This window comes from Panthera pardus, unplaced genomic scaffold (genome assembly GCF_024362965.1).
Source record: "Panthera pardus isolate Hobbes unplaced genomic scaffold, ASM2436296v1 HiC_scaffold_6, whole genome shotgun sequence".
Taxonomy (NCBI): domain Eukaryota; kingdom Metazoa; phylum Chordata; class Mammalia; order Carnivora; family Felidae; genus Panthera; species Panthera pardus.
The window spans coordinates 104,240,568-104,258,574 of NW_026526991.1; the positions used below are offsets into that span (position 1 = coordinate 104,240,568).

General features: G+C 46.2%; 2 protein-coding genes across 3 annotated transcripts in view; one reads left to right on the plus strand and one right to left on the minus strand.

Annotated features, from left to right (window-relative positions):
• The window catches only part of B4GALNT3 (beta-1,4-N-acetyl-galactosaminyltransferase 3), a 139,191-nt gene extending 137,834 nt beyond the window's left edge, over nt 1–1,357 (plus strand). Inside the window, exon 20 of the mRNA XM_019464918.2 lies at nt 1,063–1,357. Coding sequence (XP_019320463.2) covers nt 1,063–1,297 — 235 coding nt within the window. The 3' untranslated portion in view covers nt 1,298–1,357. The remainder of the gene's footprint in view (nt 1–1,062) is intronic.
• Nucleotides 1–18,007, minus strand: part of NINJ2 (ninjurin 2) — a 79,010-nt gene that overhangs the window by 35,864 nt on the left and 25,139 nt on the right. The gene's annotated exons all lie outside the window — the stretch shown is intronic.

Here is an 18,007-nt window from a genome sequence, read left to right on the forward strand (position 1 = left end):
ATGAAATAAGAATAGTAGCCTATTAGAAAAAGGAATATTCAGAGAACAGCAAAAGAGAACTCTGAGAAATTAAAAATAGAAATCTTTAAAATTCAACTAGCAAAGTTAGAAAAAGTAGTTTATAAAATCTTACAGAAAGTAAAGCAAAGAGATAAAGAGATGGAAAATTAGATACAGAAGATAAGAAGATCAAGAGATCAGGTCAGAAGATCCAACATCCTAATAACAGGAGCTCCAGATGGACTCAACAAAAAAAGAGAGGGGAAGAAATAATTAAGTGAATAACCAGAAGAAATTTTTTTTTTCTACAACAGAAGGATGTAAGTTTCCAGGTCAAAAAGACTCATTAAGTGCCCAGTATAATGAATGAGGAAAGAACCATCCCAAGGCACATCATTGTGAACTTTCAGAATGCTAGGGGTCAGAGAGAAGAATCTAAAACCTTTCAGAATGAGGGGCTTCTGGGTGGCTCAGTCAGTTAAGCATCCGACTTCAGCTCAGGTCGTGATCTCATGGCTTGTGGGTTCGAGCCCCTCCTCAGGCTAGTCAGCTCAGATCCTGCTTCGGATTCTGTGTGTCCCTCTCTCTCTGCCCTTCCCCCACTTGCACTCCATGTCTCTCTCTCTCTCTCAAAAATAAATGAACAAAAAAACTATTTTTAATAAACAAAAATTTTTAACTTTCAGAATGAGATACAAAGGATAGAAAATTGAAATGGTATTGGATATTATAACAGCCACTCTGGAAGCTACAATTCTATACTTTATACTATTGAGTATAGAGACATTTTCAGGTTTTTTAAAAAAATTTTTTAAAAGTTTATTTTTGAGAGAGAGGGAGAGAGTGAGAGGAGGGGAGGGGCAGAGAGAGAGAGGAAGACACGGAATCTGAAGCAGGCTCCAGGCTCTGAGCTGTCAGCACAGAGTCCGATGTGGGGCTCAAAGTCATGAACCATGAGATCATGACCTGAGCTGAAGCTGGACACTGAGCCGACTGAGCCACCCAGGCTCCCCTCAGTTATGTTAGTAACTAAAATTTTATTTCTGTTGCTCACTTTCATAGGAAGTTACTGGAAGATATGCTCCACCAAACCAAAGTAGTAAATCAAGGAAGTGGAGGACATGGAATCCACAGGACTATGGGTAGAGTTACCTTGGTCCTAACCAGAACGGAGGAGAAAGGAAGGAAGGAAGGGTGGAGGAAGAATGGAGCAATGAAATGCATGCAAGGAGAAAGAAGAGTCAAGAACCCAAGAGGGTCCTCTTTGGCTCCCACTCCTCTTGGGGTGCGTTTTTAATCCTGTACTTGGCTTTGTGAGACACCAATATCCTTGTAATAAATTCCTCTTGCTTAACTAGTTCACATTGGATTTCAGTCACCTGCAACCAAAAGACTCTTCCTGATATCTTTGCCACTCAAGGAATTAGAACCAGCAGCATCAATATTGCATGGGAGCTTGTGAGAAATGCAGAATCTCAGGTATCTCCCAGACCTACTCAACAGAATCGCCTTTGAACAGGATTCCCTATGCACATTAAAGTCTGAGAAGCACTGTCCTAGTATATCTACCTCGCAAAGTTGATTACTGGGTATATTAAAGGGAATATGTATAGTAGGTACTCTGGAAGGTACTGATTATGAAGAAGAGGGAGAAGGAGAAGAGGAAGAAGGAGGAACTAGGAACACTTGAAAATGGCAATCTGAGTTCCCGGGTCCATGGTAAATGGTGGTTCTGAACCAAATTACAAAAACAGGCACATAACAGAAAAGGCAAAGCACATTTATACCAGGAAACAGGTTTCAACTCTACCCCAGGAACCTGTCAGGTTAGTCAGTCCAGGTGTCGATGTGGGGAAACCATGAAGAAAAGCTCCTTCTCAGGTGTGGCAGTTGGCTGTGAGTGAGTGACAGACGACTCAGCATCTGGAGGCCGAGGTGGGGGGTGGGGGTGGGGGAATGCTGAGCGGCCGGCCGCTGCCCTTGCTCAGCAGGGCAAGTGTTCTGCCTGAAGTAGGTCAGAAGGAAACATCCCCAGTGTACAGCGCTGAATTGCTTTTTCAGGCAGAAATCCGTGGCCCATAGGACTGGGGGCGGATGGGGAATGGGAAGGACAGGAGGTTGGGGCCCACTGCGGGGGTAGGGGTAGGAAATCGCATCCCATTCTTGGCAGGAGCGAGATTGCCTCTCACTCGGTTTTCCTGGCTCTGGTCCTTTGGCATTCAGCCACCATCTTTGTGCTGGGGGTTCCAGTGACTTTCTAATGCTGAGCAAATCTGAATAAAGGCTGGGCTTTGGAAGATTTTAAGGGAAGGAGATGTGCATGTAGAAAGCCAGTGTCCCATCTCAGCTGTCAATGTGCTGTGCATAGGAGATAATTATCCCAGGCCCAGACTGCCCCAGGAGTTATTGGTCATCGCTTTCCAATTGCCCACCAATTGTATGGCACTGAACTCAGCCCTGGAGAGTCTTTACCAGAGAAGCACCTCAGCCCTCAAAGAACTTATACAGTAGAGTCTCCAGTCCTTTAAAACATCTATGGGAATCTTACCTATTCAGGAAGAAAAAAACTCCACCATCATCAAATGGCTGTCTTTGTGAAGGCTGATTGTAGCCACCACCATAGCAGTAAAAGCCTAACTTACTTGAGAAGAGCAGCAAACAATAATGTACTTATTATGTGCCAGTCACTTTTCTAAGCTCTTCATGTAGTTTTTTTAAGTCTACTTATTTATTTTGAGAGAGAGAGAGAGAGAGAGAGCGAGCATGCACGAGCAGGGGAGGGACAAAGAGAAAGGGAGAGAGAGAATCCCAAGCAGGCTCCACACTCAGCACAGATCCCAGCCCGAAGTGGGGCTTTATCTGAGCAGAAATGAAGAGTCAACCGCTTAACTGACTGAGCCACCCAGGCACCCTTCCTTACATATTTTAACTCATTTAATCCTCACAACAACCTTGGGAGGTGAAATGCAATTTCAGTCCCCTTTGTACAGATGAGAAAGCTGAGGGATAAAGAGATTAAATGAGATCACATAGTCAATAGCAGAATTGGGATTCAAACCCAGGCATCCTGGCTCCAGAGACCCTGTTTTTTAACCATTCATTATATTTAAACTCCAGGCACAGGGGGTCTGTAATAGCTCTCCTGCAAAGGAATCCCATCTCAGCCATAAACAAGCTCTCTGATTTTAGCCAAATAACTCAGAGGCAATATGGTAGGGGGCAAGAGCAGAGGTGTCAGAGTTCAAAGATCTGGATTCTACTCCCGGTGCTGCCACTTCAAAAGGAAGTATACTTTGGTTGATTGAATGTACAACACAACACGTAACTGGCGCCTTCCGTGTTTGCTCTTTCCATCACTGTCCCTCACTGCGTTTCCTTACATGTAAGGTGGAACAGGTGGTTTCAGTGACTCGGTCTAGACAATATTCACTGAAGAGTTACTACGCACACAAAGCGCTATGCCAGACGCTGAAAGGCACAGAGACGAATGAAGTAGAGACCTGGCCTTTGCAAGGCTCACGGTCCAATTCTCTTTCATTTAATAAATCCTTTGGAGTTGAGCAAGGCCATTACCCCTGTTTTTAAAATGGGGGAGGGGCACCTGGGTGGCTCAGTGGGTTAAGCATCCGACTCCTGATCTCAGTTCAGGTCATGATCTCTTGGTTCATGGGATCGAGGCCCACGTGGGGCTCTGCACTGACAGCGTGGAACCTGCTTGGGATTTCCTCTCTCCCTCTCTCTGCCCCTCCCCTGCTTGCATGTGCATGCTCTCTCTCTCTCCAGATAAATAAATAAACTTTAAAAAAAAATTAAAATGGGGAAAGTCATATTTAAACACTCAGTTCAGTTGTAGACAGAATATGACCCTAGGTTGATTCTTAGCTCGGGGCTCTTTCTGCTCCCAACCCTCCCACTTCATCTTGACATCACTGTGACTAAAAGCTACAAAGTCCACTTTGAGTTCCTAACTTCCCACAGTCATTTTTGCACCTCCTTCCTGCCTTCCCCGTCCTGACAAGTGTACACACACACACACACACACACGCACACTCAGTGCTGGATCCTTGAAAAACGCAAGATCAATACTGTTGAGCAGCTAAAAATCAGCCCCCTCTGGCAGCCCTTCTTTCTCTTCTGGAGCCCAAAGTGCAGTGCTGAGAGGGTGAATGCACAGTCAGCAAAGCCACAGCTACCATATGCATCGTGACTCATTATCCTATCCGCTGACTTGGAACTGAAACCTCTTGCCCCGTCAAGTAATTACGGGTGCACAGGAAGTCCTCAGCTAGAGATAAGGTCAGTCTGGTGGCTGAAAGGAAGGGGTCAGTGAGCACAACCTTCTGTTAGACACGTTCTCTACTGCCATGGGCTCTTCTATAGCAGCCAGAATGGTGCCTTTCAAACAGTAGGTGCCCAACACAGCTTTCTTGGTGGATTAGCTGCTCTGAACTACTCCACCCAGCACAGCTGCAGGATGAGGTTGCTAGGCAGGAACATAATATGTGGGTCTAGTGCCTAAAGGAAATGATTTCAACTCCCTCTCGTTTAGCAGAGTTGAGTTATGCCCAGGAGAACCGCAGCTCTGAAGATGTGTATTCTTTAAAGAACTCTGTGTTATACAATTCACTTCTGCAATCTGTCCCAAGAACTTCCTTTTCTATCCCCTAAGTTAGGATAGGGGAAGAGGCACATCATCCCCATGCTTTCTCGAAGTGGTGTAAGAGCGTAGAGAACTTTAGACATTACTTAGGCTAAACTTGTTCTGGTCTCATCTTCCTTAGCATTTCCACATCCATGTTTCCACGCTTGCCATATCATTTCTTTAACAATAACCTCTTCCCAAGGCTAGAGTCAGAGAGATGAAAACTTCTGTGAGCTTCCAGGAACCAATGTCCCTATTGACTGTTATAGGAGGTCATCCCCCAATAACTGTTTGACCTTCTCACAGAGTGGTAGGATTTTTTTTGTTTTATTTTTTTAATGTTTGTTTACTTTTGAGAGACAGAAAGAGAGACAGCACACACTGGGGAGGGGCAGAGAGAGAGGGAGACACAGAATCCAAAGCAGGCTCCAGGCTCTGAGCTGTCAGCACAGAGCCCAATGTGGGGCTTGAAGTCATGAACCATGAAATCGTGATCTGAGCCAAGTTGGACCTTTAATCGACTGAGCCACCCAGGCACCACAGTGGTAGGGTTGTTGTTTTTTTTTTTTTAATGTTTGTTTATTTATTTATTTATTTATTTATTTATTTATAGAGAGAGTGTGTGTGTGAGTGTGTGTGTGTGTGTGTGTGTGAGAGAGAGAGAGAGAGAGAGAGAGACAGAGAGAAAGAGAGAGAGAGGGTAGGGGAGGGGCAGAGAGTGAGGGAAAGAGAGAATCCCAAGTAGGCTCTGTGCTGTCAGCACAGAGCCCCATGTGGGGCTCGATTCCATGAACCGTGAGATCATGATCTGGGCCAAAATCAAGAATTGGATGCTTAACTGACTGAGCCACCCAGGCACCCCCAGAGTGGTAGGATTTTTGACTGGGTACATGACCACCTAACTAAAGTCAATATTTCTCAGTCTCTCTTACAGTATGTCCACATGATCAAGTTCTGGATAATAAGAAGTTAGAAGGAATAATAATGCACTTAAAAGGAAGGCCCATGCCTTCCCTATTCTCTTTTTCCCTAGTTGGACTGTGGACGCTGCAGTGAGCCATCTTTAACCATGTGCATAGAACAAATATTCTAAGAGTATAGTAACAAGCTAGAGGGGCCTGGGCCTCTAATATTGGGGAGCCACCATAGTATGCCTGTACTGTATGCACTCAGACTGTTACCCAAAGGACAGAAATAAACTTCCCTCTTGTCTAAGCCCTTATTACTTTGGGTCTTGACAGAGCTACCAAACTTGTATTTTAACTAACACAACCCCCGTTGGGGTGCAACCCCCGTTGGGTGCTGAGATTCCCCAACTTTATTTACTTAGGAGTAGCCTAGTGAGTTTTATTTATGAGAGATTATCATGGTGGTCTATGAATGCGTGGCTCATCTGGCTGTGGCTGAGTGGACCAGGGGTAGGTATCCCATCAAAGCAGGGCCAATCAGATTCTCTCTCCCATAAATCTGCAAATGAGATTCACTATTGCTATCCAACCACCAATGATTACATGAACCAAGATACACAGGGAGAAAAAGAAATGAAAGGCCAGTCATCTCTGGAGAGGCAGAGCTGCCTGGATTGATACTGGTTTCCTGGTTTCTGATTCCAGGCCTTTGTAGGGCCTCCCTGATTATTCTTCCCATGGTTCCTAGAAGAGTCCCTGGCATCTTACAATAAATTCTCCCTTTTGGTCTTAGATACTTTAGGCTGATTTCTGTTACCTCTAGCCAAAAGTAAGTGTCTTCTGAATCTTGTAAAGACCTGTGTATCCTCGCAAGCCAGGGGGCCCATGCCTCTGGGCCCACCCCCTGGCACACTGGATCCTTTCATCATTACAATAGAAAGATCTAAGGTGAAGTAAATGGATGGATAGACTGATTGACTGGTTGACTGGCTAGCAGGTCAATCCATGGATTTTCCAAGGGATGCTATGTAGGCCTCATGGAATCACAGAATTAGGGGTAAAAGGGGCCAAAACCATCAAGCAAAGTGTGGCCACCTCCCAGGCCATCAGGCTGGTGTGATTTGGGGGGTGCTCTGACACACCAGGAATAGCTCCCACCTGCTGATGACCAAACTCCTCAGGACACCTATGTCAAACCTGTTGTTTCTGTGGCTCCTAAGAGGAAAAATGCGAAATCATCCTTTTCTCCTTTTTTCTGGGTCATTCATTCTAATTCTGAATCTCATTGTGGATTTTAAGGAATAAACCACTTTTCTTCCATGAAAGGAGTAACGAGTATACCTCTACCGTGTACGAGGTGGCACTTTCCAGCTGCTATTTCATTTAAACCCTACAAGAACCCATTTTCCAGGAGAGGAGAGTGAGGTTGAGAAAGAACAGTCAACTTGCCCATGACACACAGCTAGTAGGAATGGTAATGGGAAAGGAAGCTTGGCTGATTTGGCTTGAAACCCTGTGTCTTTTACGCGATATCATACTGCCTCCTGAAGTTCCATCGTTTTCTATCCTTTTGACCGTAACTTTCCAGCTTTCTCCATGGGCACCTGCTCAGCAAGGCTTGATTTCGGTCAGTTGGTGCTGGGCTGTGAGCCCCAGGACCCAGTCGGGGAGGGGCAGTGTGCCAGGTGAGGCCCATGGGGGGCCGTGGGAGGCTCTGCAGGTGGTACTGCTCTCACAGTGTGCTCTCTCATTTCCCTCTAGGGCCTCTCCTCCCTCATTTTTGGCCTCCATCTGTTTCCCACTTGCCTCAGGCTGTGTTTCCCTCCTTCATCCCCAGGCATTCTTCAGTGCCTGGGCACTGACATGATTCCAACCTCCCTCCTATTCTCAACAAAGGAGGTCTTGGTTACTCCTACTTGCTATCTTCTTCAGAGAATTCATCTAGCTAGCTCATTTTTCCCTCAGAGAAGGAAACAAAGGCCTCACACCTTAGAGCTCAGCCTGCCTGCTTTTCAAGCTGTGTTTGCACCCAGAGCTGAGTATATAGCTCAGGTTCCCAGAGGCCTGAGGGCAGGCTATGTCTTCACATGCCGGGTTGCATGCATTGTCAGCACCCAATGAAAAACAAACAGCTGTCATGTAAAGACAAGGAAGCTGCCAGGCTTGGGGAGGCTGTGGAAGACATACGCCTAAGGTCTTGACCTCTTCCATTTAGCACACAAGCTCACGTCCCTGACACTACCCACAGAAGCCATGCAGGGACTCCAGGAAGATTCCACACTTCCATGATCTCTCTGAAGAATCAAGGGTGAGCAGTTATGTGAATGCATAAAAGGGTGTGTGTAGGGAACCCTACTCTAATTTACTGTGGGTTATAGAAACAATAGTCTATAGTTATCTCTCACTTCTGAGACATGAGTGATTCTCAAAGGAGAAGTGCAAGCCCCACTAGGAAGTTTCATCAGATTTCGGGGACCAGAGGAATAAATGGGAACATTTTATATTTATCCAAAGGAGCATGATGTTTTGAAAGGACAGACTCTGCCCATACAAAAGATGTACTGCTTCCCATTCTTTTCTCTACTTGGAGAAATTCTACTTACTCTTTTTTACATTTTTTAAATCTTTATTTATTTTTGAGAGAGACAGAGAGTGAGCAGGGGAGGGGCAGAGAGAGAGGGAGACAGAGAATCTCAAGCAGGTTCCACTCTCTCAGCGCAGAGCCTGACACAGGGCTTGAACCCATGAACCGTGAAATCATGACCAGAGCTGTCAAGAATCGGAGGCTAACTGACTGAGCCACCCAAGTGCCCCTCTACTTACCCTTTAAAGCCCAACTCAACTGGGAAGCCTTGCTCATCCCCATAGTCTAAATTTATCCCTCTTTCTCAGTTCTCCCAAAGCATTTGGTTCATCCCTCTAGTACAGCATGTACCATGGGGTATTACAGAGGGCTACGTGAGAGACTGTCACCTCATGGCTGCCTGCTCCCAGAGCACAGGAAATGTGTCTCACATGACTTCCTGTAACCATTTCAGGGTCGACTGACAGGCAAAAGAAGATCCTGTTGATTGACAGAGAGGTGGTGTTGATGGAGGAAGTGTGTGGGAAGAAAGGACGGAAGTAAAAAGTGAGGAATAGTCCCCAGGAGATAGGATGTACATTACAGGGGATTTTATCTACTGTGAAGGGCTTCAGAAAGGAGTACTTTTAATGAACTAATGGCCAGTTGGTTAGAAAAGCTAATGAGAATTTGCTGGGAGCAGAGGAGGTTCCCAGGAAGGACAGCTTCAAGGAAATTTCTGAGTGTGGAAAACCAGGACCTCGCTGATATTCTGATTGGTTACCTGGCCTAGACTGAAGACAAAGTCTTACAGACGGAAAGACTGCAAGAGCAGACTGGCCTTCACCAGGAATGGAAGTGAAGAAGAAAGGAAACAAAGGAAATGTAATAACCTGGTCATTGGAATTAACTGTGTCAACATGCACTGAGTAATCAGACTGTGTGCTTATAAGTTACTAATCTCTCTATGGTTTATACCTCAAGACTTAGCGTTGTGCTGGCTGGTTACTGATTGCATTAAGGAGAAAAAGAATGTATGTGGGCTCAGGGGCTTGATCTTGGGAGGACAAATGTCTGGATCCTTGGGTGATAGAAGCACAAAGTGTTCAAGGGATGGAATGCCAGAAAATCATCTGTGTGGTGCTCTTTTCATTACAGTGGAGAAAGTGACAGGGCAATGACAAGGACAGCGTTACAGGTGTCACCAAGAAACCCACCCCACCCCCTCTCCCAATAGGAAGGAGGCCAAGATGCCAAGAACAGGGATTTCTTGACTATGAAATGGGGCTATCTACCAACTTCTAAATTAGAAGCCAGACTTCTGAGTGGTATAAGGAAACTGCATAGTGATCTCATTTCTCATACCTTTCAGCTTTGTCCAAAATGGAACACCCTTCCATACATCAGCCCTTATGTGACCTGATTCTGGGGCTAGAGTCCTTAGTTATGCCAGTAAAAGATTACAAATCCCTTACTTTACCTTCCAAAATTAACGCTGCAAGTCTCTGGCACATATGATGCTAAAATTGCCCGCATTTCATTAAAAGAGTGGAGGAATGAAAGCCTAGGGGCACCTGGATGGCTCAGTCGGTTAAGCGCCTACTCTCAGTTTCTGCTCAGATCGTGATCTCAGGGTTTCGTGAGTTTGAGCCCCACATCAGGCTGTGTGCTGATGGTGCAGAGCTTGCTTGGGATTCTCTCTCTCTCTCCCCCTCTCTCTCTGCTCACGCTGTCTCTGCCTCTCTCAAAATAGATAAACCTAAAAAAAAAAAAGAGTGGAGTCACCCACTGTTGTTGTCCTGGGTCCCCTGCCCTGACACAAGCAAGGTTGTTGTAGTGGAGGCTGGTACATACTAAGAGGACCTCAGCAGAAAGATACTGGGGAAGAGCACGTAGCAGTCAGAGCACAGTGTCTCTGGCACAGTGTCCCAGAGCAGGCTTCTTCCCTCACAATTAAAGCCCTGGCCCTGTGTTGAGAAACACTCCTGCTAATGCCTACCTCTCTGTATCCTTCTCCCCAGCATTCTTTCTGCTCCCAGACCTGTCTTCACAATAGCTGATGAGGCAAGTGTCCTGGCCAAAGCACAGTTTACCTCCCTTTATTCCTGGGCTTGTAATTAAGGGGTATCTGTGAAGCTGTCAAGCGCTTTAGGATAAAAGGACCAGTCTGGCCCCTGTGCTTTTTCTCACGGTTCCCTGAGCTCTCCGAGGTGGTTATTGCCAGTGGAGGCTCACATAGCCAAGGGAGGCGGCTCCCATCAGGGCCCTCAGCCAGGCTTACAGGGTGCCCTTGCCTCTGGGCCCCAGGCCCCGTGGCAATAGCGTGTTTTCCGTTCTCTGCTCGTTCCCCAGGATGTTCTGATTTCCTCACCTCAGCCCTCTTTGTTCAGCCACAGAGGTTAGGCAATGACTGTGGGGGAGCCGGGCCAGGGCCCAGCTTCCCAGGAAAAGGCTTCTCCTTCACAAGTTGATCTGGGGTCACCTGTTCTCCAGAGGCCTTGGTCACCCTGAAGCCTGGGCCTTCACTTCTCTGAGACTCTGGTCACTCTTTCTCACCAGACCTTGTTCAAAGGTCTCACGTACCCCCGTCCACCTCCAGCTCCCGTATAAAGACAGTGTTGTGCTCTGGTCAGGAGTGCAGTCTCTGGGGTCACCCTCCCTGTCCGTGAATCTGCTATCTGTGTGGCCACCTGCTAGCTGTGTGGCCTTGACCTTTATTTCCCCCCGAATGAGGTTCAGAATAGTTTCTCTCCTACAGAGACATTGTGAGGATCAAATGAGATAATTTGTTTAAACTACTTTGGCTTTGGGACACCTGGGTGGCTCAGTTGGTGAAGCATCTGACTCCTGGTTTCAGCTCAGGTCATGATATCACGGTTTGTGGGTTTGAGCCCCGCGTCGGGCTCTGTGCTGATGGCACAGAGACTGCTTGGGATTCTCTCTCTCTCCCTCTCTCTCTGCCCCTCCCCTGCTCACTCTCTCTCAAAAGAAAGAAAGAAAGGGTGGGGCGCCTGGGTGTCTCGGTCGGTTAAGCGTCCGACTTCGGCTCAGGTCATGATCTCACGGTCCGTGAGTTCGAGCCCCACGTCGGGCTCTGTGCTGACCGCTCAGAGCCTGGAGCTTGTTTCAGATTCTGTCTCCCTCTCTCTCTGCCCCTCCCCTGTTCATGCTCTGTCTCTCTCTGTCTCAAAAATAAATAAACGTTAAAAAAAAAATTAAAAAAAAAAAGAAAGAAAGGGAGAAAGAAAGAAATAAAGAAGAAAGAAAGAAAGAAAAACATTTATAAAGTGCCTCGGCTTTGGTAAGTACAGACAGAGTGGTTTCATGTTGACTATGGTCTGGTATGGATTCTGGTCTGTAAGTCTTCCTTGAATAGCCAAAAATGAGTGGCTTTTCCTGCCTAACCCACTGCCTTTCCTGCCTCAGAGTAGCTGCATTTTCTGACCGGGACTAGGGGACAGTATATAAAGTTACAGAAGTGGTGCCTGAGGTTCACCTGACTAAACTATCCAGATAGGACCATGCTGTACGGTATGAACCTCTTCCTTCTCCTCCTCAAAGATTAGCTAGTTTTCCTTTGCCCAGTGGAAGGGTGATTATACAGTTGGACTTGGTACCATTTGCCAAGTGTCTTTCTTTCTAGAATGAAGAATTACACTCCGCCACTTTGTATGAGGAGCCTCAGACCATGGCAGTGCATGACCTACATGAATCAGAGACCTGGGACGTGTGGGAGAGATTACAGCCTGAGTCTTTCATAGCTGCCGTTCCCAAGCGGTAGGCCCTAAGGCTTCGTGAAGGAAGCTTGGGTCTCAAGAGGCTCTGAGCAAGAGCAGTGGTGTGAAAAGGGAAGGGAATGGGGCGAACCACAGGGAGCTCTTTTCTCCTTTCCCTACCTCCTTCTCCACCTGCTCTGGCTCCCACAAAAATTGTCAGGAGAAAGTACAAAGCAGGCTGGTAATAGCCCAATATCCTCTGCCCTCACACTCTGCTCTGTTTTCTCTGGCTCTGGCTTGTGGAAAGGAACCGAATGTGTGCTGTTGTGTTCTTTTGCAAAACACCAAGCAAGCTCTTAGTTCAAAAACTTCAGAGGCAGATTTACATATTATTTGCATATAATTTATACATTATAGAGAGCGCTCCTTCAAATGTTCACACTGAGTCCTATCATGGTAAGGTAAACATCCTTAAACAGATAAGCATTTGCTCCTGGCTTCTATGTCCCTGCAGTTTCTATTTAGGACACGGTACATTCATTCTTAGCTTTATCATTCTGGTTGGATAATTTACGCAAATCATTCCATTTACGTTGTCTGCAAAAAGGGAAGAATAATCCCTGCCTTTTGCATGGGGTTGTTATGAGGATTTAACAATGAGATTGTAGGGGGGCTTCTGGCTGGCTCAGTCCATGGAGCATGAAACTCTCGATCTCGGGGTTGGGAATTCAAGCCCTACGTTGGGTGTAAAGATTGCTTAAAAATAAAATCTTAAAAAAATGAGATTGTCGATGTAAAACCATTTCATAAACTGTAAAGAACAGGAACAAATTTCAGATATTATTATTGTTATTAAAGTCATTCAGTGAAAAAAAGTATCCTGGTATTCCAAAAGGGATAAAGCATTTCCAAAGGAAAGTAGGAGAAGATATGGTTTATTGATTTAATGTCAAACTGCATAAAAGACCCTTCTGTCCCCTTCTGCAGTTTTCTAGGGTGCTGGGTGGTAGCACTCCTGTTTTGTCGATAAGACTATCCTAACCTATAGGATCTCCTAGCTGGACAGGCCGAGGTTCATCCCTGACCACAGTGTGGATAAAATTCTGTGGGAAGTCAGTGGTGAGGTGGGGCTAGACGTGGTGAAAATGATGAGAAGCCCATGCTATTTTAGAACTCTTTAACATTAGTGCAGGAAAGAATTTAGTGATCAATGCCCAGCCCCTCCATTTTACAGATGAAAAAACTGAGGTTCAGAGAAGTGTATAGCTTGCTCAAGACTCCCAGCAGGCTTCAGTGAGCAGTCCTGGTTGACCCAGTGAAGGTCCACACCAGAGCACTGGGCTCCAGGGAGATGGTGGTGTTGGGTCAGGAGCTGAAGTGCCTCTAGCTCCAGACATTCTGTCTCAGTCTGCAGAGAGAAAGAGGCTCTCGGCCTCCTGGAATAGCAAAAGACAAACACACTTGGTTAAGAAGAACCCTTGAATGAGACACAAGAGTGGAGAAGAAAACTCACACACCTTTCTCCAAATCTTGCATTTAACCCACTGTCTGGACTCAGGTGGTTTTAAAAGTGAAAGCTGCCAAAGCCGTGAATGGCGTCTCAGAGCTCTAGGAGAGCCCTGCTCAGGTGCAGAAAAATTGGTCTCAAGACTTCCAGGCAGAGCCATGTGGGCCCCACAGACAAAAGATTCTCAGAAAGGTCGGGCTTCTTTCTGACGAGGCAACAAAAACAAATCCCAGCACTTTCAAAGATCATGAACCTCAGGGAATTAGGTAGGGGGTGGGGGACCAACAATTTCTTTGGAGGGGAGCATTGGCTAGAATGAATGGTCCAAGAGGGAGGACCTTGTTCTCAATCCAGTCCTGTAAGTACCACTTAGCAGTCTTTGGTGTGCTGGATGCATGGGCTAGGGGATGCAGAATACATTTGGCCTCTGCTTTCAAGAAACTTGCTGGGCCAGGGTGCTTGGGTGGCTCAGTTGGTTAAGCGTCCGACTTCGGCTCAGGTCATGATCTCCCAGTTTGTGAGTTCAAGCCCCGTGTGCTGACAGCTCGGAGCCTGGAGCCTGCTTCGGATTCTGTGTCTCCCTCTCTCTCTCTGTGCCTCCCTCTCTCTCTCTTGCTCACGTTCTGTCTCTCAAAAATAAATAAACATTACAAAAAAACTGCTGGGGGAATAAGGCTCTCACATGAGTCAAAAAAGACAAAAGGCAGAAGCTGTGTTTAGGCCAGAGAGAAAATGATCCAGAAGAAAGGAAAAAATCAGTGTGGGTTTATGTGGTTCTAAAGGACTTCCTGGAGTAGGGAAACCTTTGCATAAGCCTATATATTCTTTTGCTGCTGAGTGGACTGGGGAGGGAGCATTTTAGGATTGGAGGACAGTGGGGGCAGACGTGGGAATGAGCATAGGAATAACCTCCTCTGAACATGAGCTCTGAGCTAGAATCGGAATTGCAAAGAATAGGGGCACCTGGGTGGCTCAGTTGGTTAAGACTCAGACTCTTGGTTTTGGCTTAGGTCATGATCTCACAGTTGCATGGATTCAAGCCCCACATCGGTCTCTACACTGTCAATGCTTGAATTCTTCATCTCCCTCTCTCTCTGCCCCTCCCCTACTCACACAGTCTCTATCTCTAAATAAATAAATAAATAAATAAATAGCAAAAAATAACTGTCTCTGCCCTCATGGGATGCGTATTGTTTGTGGAGTCCATCTGCGTCCCTGAAAGATTTGGCAAAGAGGTTTCCAGTCTCTTGGAAGAGAAGGGCTTCCACATTACTGCTTAACTATGGCTGGGTTTAGAATGATTCCTTGAGTAAAGGAGTAACAAAATAATTCAGTCCCAAGGAGGACCCAAGAATCCAGAGCCCAGTCAGCCTCACATAACATAGTATTGCATCATGGTCGTCACTGCAGGCTCTGGATTCAGGCTTGGCTTTGAATCCCATCTCTGAAGCCTTTAATAACTCCGTGGCATTGCCACTAACCTCTCTAAGCTTCAGTCTCCTCATCTGTAAAATGAAGATGAGAATAACACTACTTAACTCACAGGGGTTTTGTAAGGACTAAATGAGGCGGGGCTGAACCCATGGCCAGCACCCTTAGCCCACGGCAGCCATTGGGTTCGTTTGTTACCAAGGCTGGGTGCCGCATAGCCCACACCCTCGTCTGATTGTTTCCCAGGTCTGGTCATATGAAAGGGACAAAGTGTTTTCCAAAGGTAAGTGGGGGGGAATCTGATTTATTGATTTAAAACCAAACTGCATAAAAGGCCTCTCTGGCCCATTCTGCAGCTTTCTAGGGTGCTGGATGGCAGCACACTGTCCTGTCAAAGATCCAGAGTCCTTTCTCCCCTCGAGTGCCCTTTGGAGACCTCTCAATGAGGGGAGGGTGTGGCAGTGTGGCTGTTGAAGGGAGGCAGTTCCGGAGGCCAGTGGGAGATGGGATGCTCTAAGAGCATTCTATGGCTACACAGGCATCCTGCAAAGAAGCCGGAAGATAGTAGGGAGGCCTGGGTTCTGGAATGGGCTCAACACCACCTCGCTAGGAGATTGGTTTCTCTAGACCACAGTTTCCTCATCTATAGAGTGGAGAGCTTAAATTAGACAGTGATTCCCACTTTGTGGAAAGAGGAGAAGGTCCTCAGTTACAGGAAAGGGTCCTTGAATCAGTGGCACAACAGTCATTGCATATAGACACAATAAATAATTGATCTCACACGTAGGTGTGGAGCTGGTTTTCAAACACACAGGGATGCTGCTGTAATTTTTAAAAATGGGTATTTAAAGGATTAGTGAATACACGGTTGCTTTTTAAATTTTTTTTTAACGTTTATTCACTTTTGAGACAGAGAGAGACAGAGCATGAATGGGGGAAGGTCAGAGAAAGAGGGAGACACAGAATCTGAAACAGGCTCCAGGCTCTGAGCTGTCAGCACAGAGCCCGAAGCGGGGCTCGAACTCACGGACCGCGAGATCATGACCTGAGCCGAAGTCGGCCGCCCAACCGACTGAGCCACCCAGGTGCCCCACACAGTTGCTTTTTATCAGCATGGAGTTTTTCATTTATGGATATGAAAAGTACAATTACAAATACTTGCAGTAATCCAAAAGTGTTTTAGAGGTTTTAAAGATGTACAAGGTCGAGAAGTTTGGCTCCTACTGGATCAGATGGACACACTGAACCTCTCCTGACTGTGGCTCTTCTTTCCAGCCTGACACACAAGACCTCCCCTACTAGCCTTAATCCCCTTCTGGAACAAATAGCAGGTACTTGAACAGGTGCTCCTGTGGCAGTGAAGACAAAAGGGAAGAAAGAGGGATAGGTAAGAAAGTCGTGTCACTTAAGAAGAGAAAGACAACCTTTATAAGAAAATCTGGGAAGTCCTCAGATTTTATTCTGTTGGTTCTATCAAATTCTATTGGTTCGAAGGTCTTTTTTAAAAAAACTGACCTGTCACTTCCCTGTATTTGTCATTGTTTCCCACTGCACATATGTTTGCAGCACATGGGAAGTGGGAGGAGTTGGAATGTCCTCCAAATTCCCCTGACACCCAGTTCCCACCTTTATCCTCTAGAAAAATGCGTTGTTTTGTTTTGTTTAACTTCAGGAGGTCACAGACCCTTTAAGAATCTGATAAAGGTTACGGACCCTCATTCCAGAAAAAAAATGTAGCCACACCTACACAAGCATATCTAATTTTTACACACAATTTCAGCAGGTTCACTACCCCCTGAATTCACCACAGACCGCCTTGGGGATTTATAGGCTTCAGGTTAGGAAATCCTGCTTTTCTGTGGGTGACTTTCAATAAGTTTAATTTTACCTTCTCTTAGTTTTCTATAGATCTAAGCTCTAAGAGTCTCACAGGACTTTTAATGGGACCTCTCCATGTTTCCTTTCCCAGCTGCTATTACAGGTTCTCTTGGATTTGGGAAGACTGGCTCAGAAAAGGGCTGCATGCTCTAAGGCACATCACACAAGTAGACCTCATCTCAATGCTAGCTTCCCTAGGGATCGGGATAAAGTGAATGGAACCACAAAAGGGGCTTAGGAACAGAGACCACCTAAGAGTCAAGAATCCCTCCTGACACTACCATTTTACAAGTTTCTATCCTAGGAACTCTGGACCCGCAGATCTGTAGTCCTGGAAACGGAAAGCTGCTCTCAACTCTGGGAAGGATTTCCCAGTTTCTACTCCTCCTGCCCCACTCCCCACCCCCGTGTGGCTCTCTTTCCACCTTCAAATTCTGTGTGCAGACACCTCACCTGCCTCGTCTGAAGGCTCATCCTCCTGCTGAGGCAGCCTGCCCAGCCTGTGCAGTCCTGTGAGTCCCTAAACGAACAAGCCAAAATCAAGGAAGATTTTTCCACCCACGTAAAATGCCATTCTGATTCCGAAAGTCCAGTGGTTTTTAACCAACTTGAGTCCAAGCTCAGTTGGCCCAAGAACATCCATCCTTAGACTTCGTTTGCATCCATCACTTGCTCTGGGTTGACTGAGAGGGCAATAGGTCTGGAGGGCCTCAGGGGAAAAGCAACAGGTCCACCAGTGAGAGTCTAGGCTGGCAGGCTTGACTAGGATACCATAATTTGCACTAACCAAGGGAGGTAAATTTCCCAAATACCAGGATGTTGGGCAATATTTCAAAGAATGAAATTCATTGCTATTACAGCCCTTCCTCTACCCACCACCCTGAACTCTGTGTCCTGTCCTTTCCCTCTACAACGTACTATGCAAATGATCCATTGTTCTCTATAGTCTTACCCTGCTGGATTCAATTCAATCTCAGTGTTCTAGGACTATAGCTGTCTAAATGTCTTTACAGCTCATATAAGTGTATGAGCACTTTGAAGGAAGATCAGCAGGGCAAGGCTCTACACAATCAAATCCCTCCACTTAATTATTTTACGCTTTGATTTAAAATATTAAGTTATCCAGTATTTACGGACCTCTAATTAGGTTAGGACATAAAGGATACGGGGGAACATAAAGATGTTCCATGTACATAAAGAAGTACTAGGATAGGGGCGCCCGGGTGGCTCAGTCAGTTAAGCATCTGACTTCGGCTCGGGTCATGATTTCACGGTTCGTGGGTTTGAGCCCTGCATCGGGCTCTGTACTGACAGCTGGGAGCCTGGAGCCTGCTTCAGATGCTGTGTCTCCCTCTCTCTTTG